The 16,360-nt window shown below is 44.7% G+C and overlaps 2 protein-coding genes across 2 annotated transcripts in view; both read left to right on the top strand.

The window, feature by feature from the left end:
- Window positions 1-8,153, top strand: part of wu:fb16f03 (eukaryotic translation initiation factor 4 gamma 1) — a 61,440-nt gene extending 53,287 nt beyond the window's left edge. The window contains 11 exon segments of the mRNA XM_048264079.1: window positions 482-578; window positions 751-785; window positions 1,297-1,439; window positions 2,515-2,687; window positions 3,249-3,374; window positions 3,513-3,594; window positions 3,811-3,909; window positions 5,163-5,294; window positions 5,558-5,639; window positions 6,270-6,410; window positions 7,941-8,153. Coding sequence (XP_048120036.1) covers window positions 482-578; window positions 751-785; window positions 1,297-1,439; window positions 2,515-2,687; window positions 3,249-3,374; window positions 3,513-3,594; window positions 3,811-3,909; window positions 5,163-5,294; window positions 5,558-5,639; window positions 6,270-6,410; window positions 7,941-8,122 — 1,292 coding nt within the window. The 3' untranslated portion in view covers window positions 8,123-8,153.
- Window positions 8,154-15,269: 7,116 nt separating this feature from the next.
- alp3 (alkaline phosphatase 3) overlaps window positions 15,270-16,360 on the top strand; it is a 25,964-nt gene continuing 24,873 nt past the window's right edge. Inside the window, 1 exon segment of the mRNA XM_048264078.1 lies at window positions 15,270-15,333. Coding sequence (XP_048120035.1) covers window positions 15,270-15,333 — 64 coding nt within the window.

The raw sequence follows: 16,360 nt of genomic DNA, 5'->3' as shown, positions 1-16,360 counted from the left end.
CTTGAGTATTTGAAGTTGCATCAATTCTCAAAGTTTACGTGCTCAATTGATTTTGAGTGTTGAAATCATCACTGTAAGAACTTAAAAGGTTTGTAAATAATGTTAATTGGTATGATGTAGTGTGTAAATATTGATAAATAGTATGTTGTAGTTTGTAAATATTGATAATTAATATGTTGTAGTTTGTAAATAATTGTAATTAGTATGCTGTAGTGTGTAAATATTGATAATTAATATGTTGTAATTTGTAAATATTGATAATTAGTATGCTGTAGTGTGTAAATATTGATAATTAAGTATGTTGTAGGTTGTAAATAATTTAATTGGTATGCTGTAGTTTGTAAATATTGTCACACACATGTGGATGTCAGAGACAGTATGCAAACCAGTCAACTTGAGGCGATTCAGAACACATTTAATTTGGCAGTCATGGTTCATTTAGTCACTGAGTGTGTGTGTGTGTGTGTGTGTGTGTGTACAGCTCAGGACTCTGCTCGTACCAGTACTCTGAATCGTTTCTCAGCGCTGCAGCAGCCTTCGTCCTCAGCACCGGAACCCGACAGGAGAGCCCCACAGAGGTCAGTCACACACACACACATATCTATACACACACACACACACACAGACGTGTTCACCATTAGCATTTTATGTTTCGAGCATTGAGAAATAAACTCTTCTGCCTCTATTTCTCTCTCTACTATTACTCACACACACACACACACACACTTATGCCTGCACACACACACACAGGAACAGTTCCAGTCGGGAGGCGGGAGGTCAGCTTAGTCGGGATGGATCGGAGGCGGGCCGCTTGGCTGATTGATGACAGGGGTGGACCATTAGCCTTGAGGGCGATCAGCGGGAGGAGCATCCCAGCAGCCCATGAGCCTGGCCTTCACAATACCGGAGGACCAGACAGCATGACCGGCAGGCGTAACGCGTCGCCAGTGGCAACAATAACCAATCAAGCCTTGGTAATTAGGAGCGGGCGGGAACAAGGAAGCGTGTGTGTGTGTGTGTGTGTGTGTGTGTTTGGATATCAGAGAGTGTGTGTGTGTGTTTGGATATCTCTGTGTGTGTGTTTGTGTGTTTGGATATCAGAGGGTTTGTGTGTGTTTGGATATCAGTGTGTGTGTGTGTGTGTGTGCGTGCACACATAAATCTACCCTCCACATCTAACACACACTACAACAATCTGAGAAAAACTCCTGGTATAACATTCTCACAGCAATCAAGACATTGATTCAGATCAACTGTGTTATTGATGATATTGTGTGTGTGTGATGTTTATACCAGTATTGATGACTGTTATTGATGATGATGATGACATACCCCACTCCCCTGCCCCACCTAAAACTAAACCAGCTCTGAGTGAAGAGGAGATGGAGAAGAAATCCAGCGCCATTATCGAGGAGTACCTCCACATCAACGACCTGAAGGTACACACACACACACACACACACACACACACACATACACACGCACACCCGCACACCCGCCATCATCGAGGAGTACCTCCACATCAACGACCTGAAGGTACACACACACACACACACACACACACATACCACCGCATACCACCACCCACACCGCCATCATTGGTGCCTCCATCAGCGACCACATACCTGCGACAGAGGTACACACACCTGCCACCACCATGCATCATCAGTACCTCCCACATCAACGACCTGGAGGTACACACGCTACCTGCACACACACCACACACCATCATCATCGGGAGTACCTCCCACATCTTGACCCTGAAGGTACACACACCGCAGCACCATGCATCATCGAGGAGTACCTCCACATCAACGACCTGGAAAATCAATTGCACAATTGAGTTGACCAACTAACACAAAGTTTCGAAAACTAAAATAGAGAATCGATTTTAACCAAATATGTACACTGTTAATTTTAAACAAATTAAACAAATAAAAAAGATAGATCTAACAAAACTCACAAACAAGCAGAAAAAGAAAATTCCCACCAATTTTAGTCAACGTAGGCCAAATTTGTTTGACATTTCTTATCGTAAACAGCCATGTTGAAGCCTGCAGTAATGTTTTTCATTGATGTTATGGCAGTCCACTCTGTCTATTGTTTTTTGAGAATGTTGCACTCCTGTTTGTCATTTTACACAAAACTTCACGCCAATAAATCATCAGAAATATTGCTCAAGCGTCTACAAACGCCCTCTTTACGTTCATCCTGATGCCTGTTAGTTGTCCGTGGATTGGCCTATATTTGCCGTTGAAAATGGAAACGTCTTTAGACATGGAAAATCGATTTTACAATCGATTCAATGGTTTATTATGTCTCAAAAAATCGACAAGATTTTTTCACAAAAGTGACAGCCCTAATTGTGTTTAGTTATTAAAAAGTGTTACCGCATGTATTATCTGAGTGTGGCACGTGTAACACAACATTCATCGGTGCGGTCTCTCACATGGTGTGTGTGTGTGTGTGTGTTCTGCGTGTATGTGTGTGTGTGTGTGTGTGTGTGTTCTGCAGGAGGCTCTGCAGTGTGTGTCTGAGCTGCAGTGTCCGTCCCTGCTGGGCTTGTTTGTGCGCGTGGGCATCGAGGCGACTCTGGAGAGAAGCTCCATGGCCCGGGAACACATGGGTATGCTGCTCCAGCAGCTCATCAAAGCAGGAACGCTCAGCACACAACAGTACTACAAGGGGTGAGTGTACGTGTGTGTGTGCGTGCGTGTGTGTGTTGTGTGACTGTAGTAGTTAATGCTGTGTGTGTGTGTATGGCTGTTATAGTTAATGTTGTGTGTGTTTGGTGCGTGCGTGTGTGTGACTGTAGTAGTTAATGCTGTGTGTGTGTGTGTGTGTAGTAGTTAATGCTGTCTGTGTGTGTGTGTGTGTGTGTGACTGTAGTAGTTAATGCTGTGTGTGTGTGTGGTGCGTGTGTGACTAGTAGTTAATACTGTGCGTTTGTGTGTGGCTGTTGTAATTAATGCTGTGTGTGCGAGTGTGACTGTAGTGAGGCTGTAACGATATGCATATGGAAACGGAAATCATGACACTCATATCCACGCACCTGTGTCGCAGCGTGAGGAGAAGAAGAATCGGCAGAATCGTGACGCACCCCTTCTAGTGTTTCACACAGCGCTTTGCAGCTTAGGCGGCTGTGTAGGCGTTCTGTGTGTGTGTGGCTGTAGTTGTTAATGGTGTGTGTGTGTGTGTGTATGTAGCTGCAGTTGTTAATGCTGTGTTTGTGTGTGTGTGTGTGTTAGTCTCTATGAGATCCTGGAGGTGGCTGAGGACATGGCCATTGACATTCCCCACATCTGGCTCTACCTGGCTGAGATCATTGCTCCCATGCTCCAGGAGGGAGGCATCCCCATGGGCACGCTCTTCAGGTTAGCCCCAGGCTTCATCTGAGGCCTACCCTGCCACCTGCTCTGTGCATTTAAACACTCATACACACACACACACACACACACACGTGTGTGTGTGTGTAGTAGTTGACCGCTGAACTCTGACCTCTTATCTCTTAGGGAGGTGGCCAAGCCGCTGCAGCCTATGGCAAAAGCAGGAGTGTTGCTGGCTGAGATCCTCAACCTGCTCTCCAAAGGAATGGTGTGTGTATGTGTGCGCACTGTTGATATAATAGATATATATTTGTTCCAGTATAATGACTGTCACAATATCATATACATACCGTAATGACATTACTGAAAGTATTCAATTACTTCATATTAAAAGAATTTACAGTTTGTAGTTGGTTATATTTATGTGTGTGTCTGTAATGTGTTCTCACTGCGTGTGTGTGTACGTGTGCGTTTGTGTTTTCAGAGTCATAAAAAGATTGCATCTATGTGGCTGGAGGCGGGGCTTAACTGGAGGGACTTCCTGCCGGAGGACGAAGACGTCAACAAGTTTGTGACTGAAAAGGTCAGGGGTCAGCAGTGATCAGATCCCCCATTAATTATGGTGACCTCATAATGACCTCCGAAACCTGTCTGATCCCCCATTAATAGAGTATCGTGTACTATTAGTAGAGCCATGACGTAGCGTTGTCAAGGCAGCGATATCACTGGATCTAAACAAATCAATCAACCATTAGTAATCACCATAGCGGTGGCTTTCTTAATCTATTTCAATAATTTTACAAAGTCTCTAAGACGTTAGTATATTTTTTACACTGTAGGAATCATACTACAAGCGTATATTCATACCAACACAATCAAATTCATTGGCTGACAGGTTTTATTTTAGCATGGGTTTCCTCCGTAAAAGAGACCTGCATGTAACTTCACAACATGCGGTTAAAATCCTTAAATTCACGGACGTGTTTTGGCTTTATTTTTTATTTTTGTCAAAAAACGGCACTCTTAACAGCCGCCTTCTCTCTTTGAGAAGACGTGAAATATCCGCTGGAATTTTGTTTCTTTCTATTACACCTGCCAGGAAATCCGTGTTATGTGGCTAAGCTGCTGCCTAGCAGGTAAAACATGTTTAAATGGATATATTTATTTTTATTAGCTAGAAATGATGCCACATGTCTACATTCAATGCTATTTAAGCCACTTCGAAAGTTTGTTTAGATCCAGTGATTCTGCTGTCATGGAAACGCTACGTCACACTTCGGGACTCTATTATGGTGACCTCATAATGACCTCATAATGACCCCATAATGACCTCCTAAACCTGTCAGATCCCCCAATAATTATGGTGACTTCATAATGACCTTGTAATGACTTCCTAAACCTGTCAGATCCACCATTAATTATGGTGACCTCATAATGACCTCATAAACCTGTCAGATCCACCACGTCTAGGGTTAGCGTTAGCACCCCACATTGTAGATGGCCTGTCACCGCAGTGAGTGAGCTCAGCAGGGATTGATTGTCCATCTTGGTATAGATACAGACTTTGGGAACTTTGCCTTTGCAATGTGGTTACCACCGCTCGAGGAGAAAACAAGTCGCTTCAAAGAAATGTTGTCTTTCTTTCTCTCTCTCTCCCCCCCTCTCTCTCTCCCTCCCCTCTCTGTCTTTCTCTCTCTCCCTCTCTCTCAATTCAATTCAATTCAAATATGCTTTATTGGCATGACAAATCATATGATGCATTGCCAAAGCGTTCACAGGAAAACATAAACCTATCCAAAGGTTCCAAACGTTGTTCCATTCCAACCTTGTGTCCAGACGGTAGAGTACACCGTGGGCTCAGAGACGGAGAAGGGAGCGGAGCTGCGCAGTCCTCAACAGCTGAGAGAGGAGCTAGAGCGCCTCCTGCAGGACAAACCAGACAACCAGCGCATCTACGACTGGGTGGAGGTGTGTGTGTGTGTGTGTGTGTGTGTGTGTGTGTGTGTGTGTGTGTCCAACCAGCGCATCTATGACTGGGTGGAGGTGTGTGTGTGACAACCAGCAAAATATACGAGTGGGTAGAGGGTGTGTGAGTGTGTGATAGAGAGAGAGAGAACCACCGAATGGGTAGAGGTGTGTGTAGAGGTGTGTCCTGCAGGCGAACCTGGATGAGAAGCAGGTAGTGTCCATGTGTTTGTGAGGGCACTAATGACCGTGTGTGTATGTTGCAGGCGAACCTGGATGAGAAGCAGGTGGTGTCCAGTGCGTTTGTGAGAGCATTGATGATCGCCGTTTGTCAGGCTGCAGTCATCTGTGAGTTCCTTCTCCTTAGCACTGTAGGACCAGTGGAACTGTGTCTTAGCGACACGACACTGCACTGCAAGACACTGCACGACCAGTGGAACTGTGTCTTAGCGACACGACACTGCACTGCAAGACACTGCACGACCAGTGGAACTGTGTCTTAGCAACATGACACGACCAGTGGAACTGTGTCTTAACAACACAACACTGCACGACCAGTGGAACTGTGTCTTAACAACACAACACAACACTGCACGACCAGTAGAACTGTGTCTTAACAACACGACACTGCAGTGGAACTGTGTCTTAACAACACGACACAACACTGCAGTGGAACTGTGTCTTAGCAACACGACACAACTTAACTCCTACTCAACACTGCAGGACCAGTGGAACTGTGTCTTAGCAACGCAACACACGACACAACCAGTGGAACTTAGCACACCCCTTTGGGACCTCATGAAAACCAGCTACAACCAATCAGAAACATGCATCTATTACAGTCACATACAGTCTATAGCCAATCAGAACAGAGTATCTGTTGCAATCACATTCTGCCTATGGACCATCAGAATCCTGCATCTATGCAAATCCCATTCACTCATCTGTAGTAAAAATGGTGTGTGTGTGTGTCTGCAGGTGAGAAGCCTTATAAGGTGGACGTGGAGCAGATTACCCAGAGGGCCGTGCTGTTGCAGCGCTACCTGAAAGGTGAGGAGAAGGAGCTGCAGGCCCTCTACGCCCTCCAGAGCCTGATGGTGCAACTGGAACAACCGCCCAGTAAGTGTGTGTGTGTGTGTGTGTGTGAGCGTGTGTGTGTGTGTGAGCGTGTGTGTGTGTGTGTGTCCTTGGGAGAAGCAAACAACTCCTGTGTGATGGTGTGATGACTCCAGTATGGTGTGTGATGTTGTAATGACTCCAGTATGGTGTGTGTGTGTGATGGTGTAATGACTCCAGTGTGGTGTGTGTGTGATGACTCCAGTATGCTGTACTGTATGATGTTGTAATGACTCCAGTGTGGTGTGTGATGTTGTAATGACTCCAGTGTGGTGTGTGTGTATGATGTGTGTGGTGTGTGTGTGTGATGACTCCAGTATGGTGTATGATGATGTAATGACTCCGGTGTGGTGTGTGTGTCTGTGAGATTCCAGTGTGTGTGTGATTCCAGTGTGGTGTGTGTGTGTGTGTGTGTGTGTGTGTGTGTGATTCCGGTGTGTGTGTGTGATGATTCCAGTGTGGTGTGTGTGTGTGTGTGTTTGATTCCAGTGTGCTGTGTGTGTGTGTGTGTGAGAGATTCCAGTGTGGTGTGTGTGTGTGTGAGATTCCAGTGTGGTGTGTGCGTGCGTACGTGTGTGTTTGTGTGTGTGTGTGTGAGATTCCAGTGTGGTGTGTGCGTGCGTGTGTGTGTGTGTGATGAGAGTTCTCCTCCAGCAGAGGTCACACAGCAAGTTCCAATGGAAATCCTATTAAAGATGCTGCACACACCCAGCAGCCAAACGGGAATCAGGAATTACACTACAGCTGCTCCGCTAGTGTCATACGTGCTACATGTAAAGGATCGCAGTCATCATATAGTGTTACATGTAAAGGATCACAAAATGTAAAGGATCAGTCATATAAGTGTTAAACGTAAAGGATCAGTCATATCATATAAGTGTTAAATGTAAAGGATGAGTCATATCATGTAAGTGTTAAATTAAAGGATCAGTCATATCATATAAGTGTTAAGGATCGGTCATATAAGGTTAAATCAGTCATATATAAGTGTTAAATGTTAAAAAAAGGATCAGTCATATCATATAAGTGTTAAACGTAAAGGATCAGTCATATAAGTGTTAAATGTAAAGGATCAGTCATATCATATAAGTGTTAAATGTAAAGGATGAGTCATATCATGTAAGTGTTAAATTAAAGGATCAGTCATATCATATAAGTGTTAAACGTAAAGGATCAGTCATATAAGTGTTAAATGTAAAGGATCAGTCATATTATACAGTGTTAAATGTAAAGGATGAGTCATATCATATAAGTGTTAAATTAAAGGATCAGTCATATCATATAAGTGTTAAACGTAAAGGATCAGTCATATCAAATAAGTGTTAAATTAAAGGATCAGTCATATCATATAAGTCTTAAATTAAAGGATCAGTCCTATAAGTGTTAAATGTAAAGGATCGCATATCATAATAGTGTTAAATTAATCTGATCCCTGGTATGTGTGAGTTTATGGTTTGGTTTTGTGTTGACAGATGTTGTTTAACACAAGAGCAAACACTAAAAGTGTGTTAACATGGTGTGTGTGTGTTTCAGACCTGCTGCGGATGTTCTTTGACGTTCTGTACGACGAGGACGTGATCCGGGAGGAGGCGTTCTACCGCTGGGAGTCGAGTAAGGACCCGGCGGAGCAGGTGGGCAAAGGCGTGGCCCTCAAGTCCGTCACCGCATTCTTCACCTGGCTACGGGAGGCCGAGGACGAATCAGACAACAGCTAGAGACAGGCCCGCCCGGTGCTGTGGGCGCCCGGACGGGGCCGGGAGGAAGGGAGGGAGGAACTGGGTGGAAAGGCCGGGCGGGGAGAAGAGATGGCGTGGGCCGCGTGGGAGCGCTTGTGTTGAATGTGTTTCAGATGCTGCCTTCAGAGTAAAGCCAAGTGTCCTCACAGGGCCCAGCTCCAGGCCTGCAGTGCGTTCTGGGAAAATAGACTCTCTTTTCCCCCTCTTAATTTAGTTTTCTCTCTCTCACTCTCTCCCTCTCCTCGATGTCCTGTTGCCATAGGGAATCCATGACAACCGAAGAGAGTGTGTGTGTGTGTGTGAAAGTAATGCTGTTCAAATCTTTATTTTTCAGAAATTGTGTGGATGGGATTCTCTGTGTGTGTGTGTGTGTGTGTGTGTGTGTGTGTGTGTGGCGTCGTGAGACAGGCTTCTGCAGTGTGACTTTGTTCTTCCTGGTTTTCATACGTGGGAAGGATATGCTAATGAGGACAGCAATGGGAAGCTGTGATCGGCTCCTGCTCACTTCCTGTCTGTAGAGTGACAGGACAGGGGCGAGGCCAACAAAGGATGTGAACTTTGAACTTTGTCTAACGAGTGGGCAGTGCTGTCCAAACAGCCCCCTCTGGCCCCTGGACGTCATCCCCCTTTCTCAGAAAGAAGAAGAGAAGAGAAGGAGGGATGGGCAAAGGACAAGTATGAGGCACTAATGTCTCAACTTGAAATCCTCTCCTGAGGCCGCTGGGACGCGCGTGCGTGTGTGTGTGTGTGTGTGGAACACACTCGTTTGAAGAGAAACGACTTCTTGCTTTTCTTCTGAAAGCGCTTAACCACCCCACTTGTTCTCCACACTCGTTCTTCATCCCTTGCTCCCTCTCTCTTCATGGCCGAGGGAGAGGTGGAGGCACCCGGTTTATTGATTACAAATTGAATCACATTTTTGTAAATAATTTTTTGTTTTGTGTTCTGTTTGGGCTTTTCTTTCTGAAGTATTTAATGAAGAGAAAACTAATAGCTTCTTTACACAGCTCTGAACTGGACAAAACAATAAATAATATTGCAGTTAAAAAGCACTCAGACTCTGCGTGTGTTTTCCTGTGTGTGTGTGTGTGTGTACCTAGGCTTCTTTACACAGCTCTGAACTGGACTAGACAAGACAATAAATAATATTGCAGTTAAAAAGCACTCAGACTCTGCATGTGTACCTGTCTGTTTGTGTGTGTGTGTGTGTGTCTGTCTGCAATCGTTTGGGTTTGTCTGTGACTTTCTGTGTGTGCACGCAATCGTTTGGGTTTGTCTGCCTCTGTGTGTCAGCACGTCTAGTGTGTGTGTGTGTGTGTGTGTGTGTGTGTGTGTGTACCTAGGTTGTGTAATTACCTGTCCTCCTGTGCCTTGTCTTCATTAATGAGGCCTTGGCGCCGCAAGCTGCCCTGGTGATAATTATGTGTGTGATGTCATCCATTCCATTAAGCTGAGCTATGGCCAGATCAGTGTGTGTATAAGTATATATACTCTTTTGATCCCGTGAGGGAAATTTGGTCTCTGCATTTATCCCAATCCGTGAATTAGTGAAACGCACACACACACAGTGAGGTGAAGCACACACTAATCCCGGCGCAGTGAGCTGCCTGCAACAACAGCGGCGCTCGGGGAGCAGTGAGGGGTTAGGTGCCTTGCTCAAGGGCACTTCTGATGGGTCATCCTGCGTCTGTTTGTGTGTGTGTGTATGTCTAATGGGTCATCCTGCGTCTGTGTGTGTATGTCTGATGGGTCATCCTGTGTCTGTCGCTCCGCTCGATGGTGTTTTATGCCCCTAACGTCGTCTTCCAGGCAGCGCTGCCACCGCTGACTTAACCTAACCCTAACCTTAACCCATGCCTAATCCTAAACCTAACCCCAACCCTAACCTTAACCCATGCCTAATCCTAAACCTAACCCTAATCTTAACCCATGCCTGACCATAGCGCCTTCCAGGCAGCGCTGCCTTGAAGACAACGTTGGGGGCATAAAACACCAAGTAACATCAACCCCCTGCTGCTGATAGAGCCCTTCTCTTGCCACACTTAGACTAGTACTTAGAATGCCTGCACTATCCTCTAGTAACAGCATTAGAATGCCTGCACTCCTAGCCTCTAGTAACAGTATTGAGGATGCATTAGTAATTCCTACCTGAGGGCTTTCTCATTTTGGAAGTCACTTTCGATAGAAACATCTGCTAAAATTAATACATTTAAAAATAATGTAACCATAGTAATAGTCGTTCACCCTTGCCGTGTTTGGAAATGGAGTAGTGTGCATTGTGTCCACTAGAGGTCGCCGATCCTCTATATCTTTCTCATGTGGATGATCGATCACTTTCTTAAGTGTTCTAAACACTAGAAGGCGCTGTGTTTCTGAAAATGCAACAGTGCTGCCGGGAGAGCTCATGTCAACTTCAACATTAACAGAAACAACCTTAATCCTCACCGCACACACACACACACTTCCTACACAAGTAAGAAACAACCTTAATCCTCACCACACACACACTTCCTACACAAGTAAGAAACAACCTTAATCCTCACCACACACACACATACTTCCTACACAGGTAAGAATTTGACCTCAAAACTGCTGCTCAGACAACAAAGTGTTTCCACCTGGAGGTGAAATAAAGACTGTAACAGAACCTCATTCCTGTGAAGTTCTGTATCAGTCTACAATGCCTCCCCTCTGGCCCTGCACAGGAGGATTATTCTGAGAGACGATGCACAGATTACACTCAGTTGCACAGACATCTTACCCTGAATTATATTTATTTCTCACTTGTGTGTATGTGTGAGTGATATATGTTAATATTATTTATTGCTGCTCTCTTCTCTATCTCTCTTCTCTATCTCTCTTCTCTCTCTTCTCTCTCTTCTCTCTCAATTGAATTCAATTCAAGAAAGCTTTATTGGCATGAACGTTGCATGAACATTATTGCCAAAGCTCAATTACATGTACACATAAGAGGTAAAGAGGACAAAATTGAAAATAAATACATGTTTAACAGAATTGTGGAATTCACATATAGGAGGACATAAAAGTGGACAACGATTCTAATAATAAGAACAAATATACAACATTGTTTGTAGTTGTGGCCTCACTGGCTGTCCCTCAGGTTGTGGCAGGCTGCTACAAATTTTGCAGCCAGAATAACCACATCCTCATTCTCACCGAGGATGTAAGGCAATTTAGCCTCATTTGTCCAGGTTTGGAATTCAGGGAGGGTTGAATTTAATTTGTTGAAAAATAATGTCCGTATTTCTTCATATTTTGGGCATTCTGTTAAGAAGTGGAGCTCTGTCTCCACAGCCCCCAAGCTGCAGTGTGAGCATAGCCTCTCCTCTCTGGGCAGCCAGGTCTGCCTGTGTCTGCCTTTTTCAGTGGAGAGACTGTGCTCACTGAGTCTGTACACATAGTCATGGTTTTCCTGAGTTTTTTGGGTCTTTCAGTGTACTCAGGTAAGTAGCTGTGTGTATTCACGTTTAGGGCCAAATAACATTGTAATTTAGATTGTGTTTGGGTTACTTCTTTCCAATAGGTGATGTAATTTTCCTTTTCATTGTTTGTAATTTGGTTGGGTCTAATTTTTCTTGCTACTGTAACATTGTCCCGGGCCTCAGTGATGTGGGATGGTGTGAGGTCACTGAGTCTCAGGACAAGTTGGCTAAGTGGGCTCCTTCCTATGTTTTGTTCTTGGCTTTTCATGGCTAGATGGTGGAGTGAGTCGGGGTGGCTCATTTTAATGTGTTGCCAGAATTAGAGGGCTCCTTTTTGAATATTGATGATAAGGGGGTATTGGCCTAATTCTGCCCTGCATGCATTGTGCATGCACAATGGCGTCTTCCTCTGTACCCGGAGGATACTTTTGCATAACTTTGCATGCAGGGCTTCGATTGGGTGTTTATCCCAGGTTGAGAATTCATGTCCTAAACCCCATACCTCAGAGCCATATAGTGCAATTGGTTCGATCACAGTTTTAAAAAGTTTAATCCAAATTCTAATTGGTAGCTCCAATCTAATTGATCTTTTAATGGCATAAAATGCTCTTTTTGCTTTTTCTTTGAGTTCCTTCACAGCCAAGCCGAAGTGCCCCGTTGAAGTCAGAGTTATGCCTAGATAGGTGTTGTTATTTGTCTGGTCAATTGTCCTGTTGCCTATTTTAAAATGGTTGGTGTTTCCCTGCAGCTTGGAAAGTTTTTGAAATACTAAGACCTTGTTTTTTTCAGAATTTATTTTTAGGGCCCATGTCTCTCCCATGTGTGGCCCATTTCTCTCTCTCTCTTCTCGCTCTCTCTCTTCTCTCTCTCTCTCTCCTCTCTCTCTCTCTTCTCTCTCTCTCTCTCTGAATGTGGTCTAATCTGATTTTTCCAAACACCTTTGAACTCCAGCAGCTCATAAATGAAAGCATAAATATTTCATCAGGAACAATGAATTAATTAACGATAGCAGATCATATGTGTGTGTGATGGGGAGAGAGAAAATGGTGTGCAAATTCGCCAGGAGTGTGTGTGTGTGTGTGTGTGACATCATCGTGAGGTCAAGGACAAACTTTATTTGCCCCCAGAGGGCCAATTGGTTGGTCTCACACACACACACACACACACAGTTTGTCTGTTCAGGGAAGTTTTATGTATGTCATGTCTCGCTTCACATTTTTATCACATGACACAACACACATCACATGACACAACACATGTCACATGACATCGTAAAAGCACCAACTACCGCCCCTTTCGTTCGAAAATTCTAAAACAAAGATTTTTTGAATACTTCAACATAACATTTGATAAATAAACCTTACATTTTCCGGTAGCCATGGGTGTGTAGATTCGAACAAAATCTGGTTTGGCTCTTAACTCATTGAGTGCCAAAAACGTAATATTACGTTTTTCCTTCCCATGCGTTGAGTGCCAAACTTGATATTTTTCGCTTTTAGCTTTTTTTTAATTACTGAAACTAGACACTCTAACACACCTTATATGTGATTTTTGGGAACTCTGTGATGAATGGAAATGAAATATATGACGAAGAGAAAACATGAAACGCACAAAATCTAGACATTTTATCTGGACATTTTATCATAACTTCGGTTGCGCTTTGGGTGAATCAGGGACACATGCGTCATCCTCAAAACCAGGCCATTTTCGTGGGTCTATCACTAGGTGGCAGTCTCGCCAGGTCTCGCTGATCACTTCCCGGTAAGTTTACAGGCAACACTTCATATTTCATGAAAGATGTTATATCTCCATTTCTAGAAAAAAAAAAATGATTTTGATAAAACTAGCCACTGTTTAGCTTGGGATTTCTCAGGAACAGAGGCGTGTAGAAATACACGGTTTGCACCCACTGAGAGCTTAAAGTCTCACCTTCCAAACGAGCCATTGTATGTGTTCATAGCTATAACACAGAATATGCTGTGGCTGTACAAAAATCATCAACAATGGTCTAGATTGCTGGCACTCTAGGACAAAGCTTCCGAAAACAGCTTGGCATTCAATGAGTTAATGGGAGCATTTACTGCCTTCAAAACCCGATTTTGTTTACCATGATCAGAGTTTGGTGCTGGGCTGGTGGGTGCCCTATTTCCATCGGCACATCAACTGTTAGACCAATAATTCTCGGAGCTCCAAGCGGATTTGTACAAGCAGCCTTACAACACTGTTTACAGCTCTTCGAGTCACGTTAAAATGTCTTTTTTGGTACATAGCTAATTTAGTTACACTTATGGTGTGGGTGCTTGTGTATCTTTACGAATCCGCCGTCTTGGTTTGTACAGAAATGAATATTAAGTGACATACAGATAAGAGGGCGGTAATGGGGGACGGGCGGAAATAGGTGACGTTCCGATAACAAACATCACATGACACAACAGACATCAGTGTAGTGCATCACATGACACAACAGACATCAGTGTAGTGCATCACATGACACAACAGACATCACATGACACAACAGACATCAGTGTAGTGCATCACATGACACAACAGACATCACATGACATAACAGACATCACATGACACAACAGACATCAGACATTTAAGAATAAGACAAACATACAAACAGACAGATGAGAACAGGTGTTGAAATCAAGATGGTGGCGCGTGCAGACACTGCGGCCCGGCGCTCCCACAGCTTTGACTGGTCAGATGACTGGTCAGATCACTCAGATCACTGGTCAGATGACTGGTCAGTTCACTGGTCAGATCACTGGTCAGGTCAGATCACAGGTCAGATCACTGGTCAGATTAGAGTGGGGGTGGAGCTTAGAGTGGGGTGTGGCTTAGAGTGGGGGTGGGTTTAGAGTGGTGGTGGGCTTGCTTAGTACTTGGATGGGAGACCTCTTTGGAAAACTATGTTGCTGCTGGAAGTGATGTTGGTGGGTGGCTAGTCTCTCACACACACACATATACACCCACACACACTGGCTAGAGGTTGGAAAGCTGTTGTTTTGTGTAAGTCAAATCTAGCATTAAACAGACTCAAGCCTCAAGCCGTGACCTGAGAACCCTCCCAGAGCCTTTCCTTGGTGTGTGTGAGAGAGCTGCTGCTGTGGTTGCTGTGGATTTGAGGTAGCATAACCCAGAACAACTCCTGTCAGTCCGCATGTGACAACTCACCTGTCCTAATCACAGCTCACCTGTCCTAATCACAACTCACCTGTCCTAATCCTAATCACAACTCACCTGTCCTACCTAATCACAACTCACAACTCACCTGTCAAAATGACAACTCACCTGTCCTAATCACAACTCACCTGTCCTAATCCTAATCACAACTCACCTGTCCAAATCACAACTCACCTATCACTTCTATCTAGATGTGATTTAAATTTACCTGTGAATCCAGATGTGATGAGGACTTACCTGTTTAAGATGTGATGAGGACTTACCTGTTGGTCAAGATGTGATGAGGACTTACTGTACCTGTTGGTCCAGATGTGAGGTCCAAGTCTGTGACCTTCTATCTTATCTGATGATGTGTGTGAGGTGTGATTGGCTGAGTGAGTCCAGGAAGGGCGTGGCCTGACTTCTTATCTCTTATGGGATTGGCCGTGGCTGTCTCAGGCAAACTGAGGGACACGGAGGACAGGAGAGGATCCCCCTCACTTACTGCCGTCGCCATGGAAATGCTTCAGCTTGCTGTCGTGTGTGTCCTGCTCAGTGCAGGACTGACCTTCGCTGCTGGTGAGTGACCCAATGACTCTCACAGCCAACCGTGTGTGTGTGTGTGTGTGTGGTGAGGTAATGCGGCGTGTGTAATGCGAGCGTGTGTGTAGAAATGCGTGTATGCGATAGCGTGTAATGCGCATTGTGTCGTAATGCGCTATTTGTGCGTGTGAGTAATGCAGCGTATTATTGTCTGCGCGTGTGTGCTTGGTATTAATGCTTCGTGCGATATTGTGCGTGGCAATGCGTGTTAATGCGTGCGTGCGTGTGGTAATGCGATATGCGTGCGGTAATGCGTGCGTGTGCGTGCGCGTGTAATGCGCGTAATGCGTGCGTGCGCGCGTGCGTGCGTGCGTGTCGCGTTAATAAAGTAATGCGTGCGTGCGGCAGCATTATGCGGTAATAGTGGAGAGTTTCTCTGTGCCTACACTTTTACATACCCTTTTCATTTACGTAATGCTGCTGTGTTGACATATAGATAACTTAACACACACACACACACACACACACTTGAGCACACTGATATTAAATGCATTAGACCAGGTTGAGTGTTCTGGCCGAGTGTGCTGGATGTGTGTGTGTGTCATGTGTGTGTGTGTTGAGAAGCATTTTAAGGCAGTGTGTCCTCCAGGTAGAGTATGTGTGTGTGTGTGTGTGTCCTCCAGGTAGAGAATGTGTGTGTGTGTGTCCTCCAGGTAGAGTATGTGCCGATCCAAATGGAATGAGAAAATGGCTGCAGGGGAGTTTACTGTGTGTGTGTGTGTGTGAGTGAGTGTGTGTGTGTGTGTGTGTGTGTGTGTGTGTGTGCGTATGATTGTGTAGGAGGATCTACAGTATATCAAAGTGTGTTCTGCAAGTGTGTGGGACAGTTGAAACTGAACAGTGTGTGGTGGAGAGTATGCTATATTTAGTGTGTGTGTGTGTGTGTGTGTGTGTGTGTGTGTGTGTGTGTGTGTGTGTGCATACCTTTGATAATATTTCAAAACCAATCAAAACCAACATTAAAGCTCAAGAGGCTTTAAGCAGCCCATGAACACACACATCC

This window comes from Alosa alosa, chromosome 15 (assembly GCF_017589495.1).
Source record: "Alosa alosa isolate M-15738 ecotype Scorff River chromosome 15, AALO_Geno_1.1, whole genome shotgun sequence".
Taxonomy (NCBI): domain Eukaryota; kingdom Metazoa; phylum Chordata; class Actinopteri; order Clupeiformes; family Clupeidae; genus Alosa; species Alosa alosa.
This window is presented reverse-complemented; position numbering and strand designations above follow the sequence as displayed.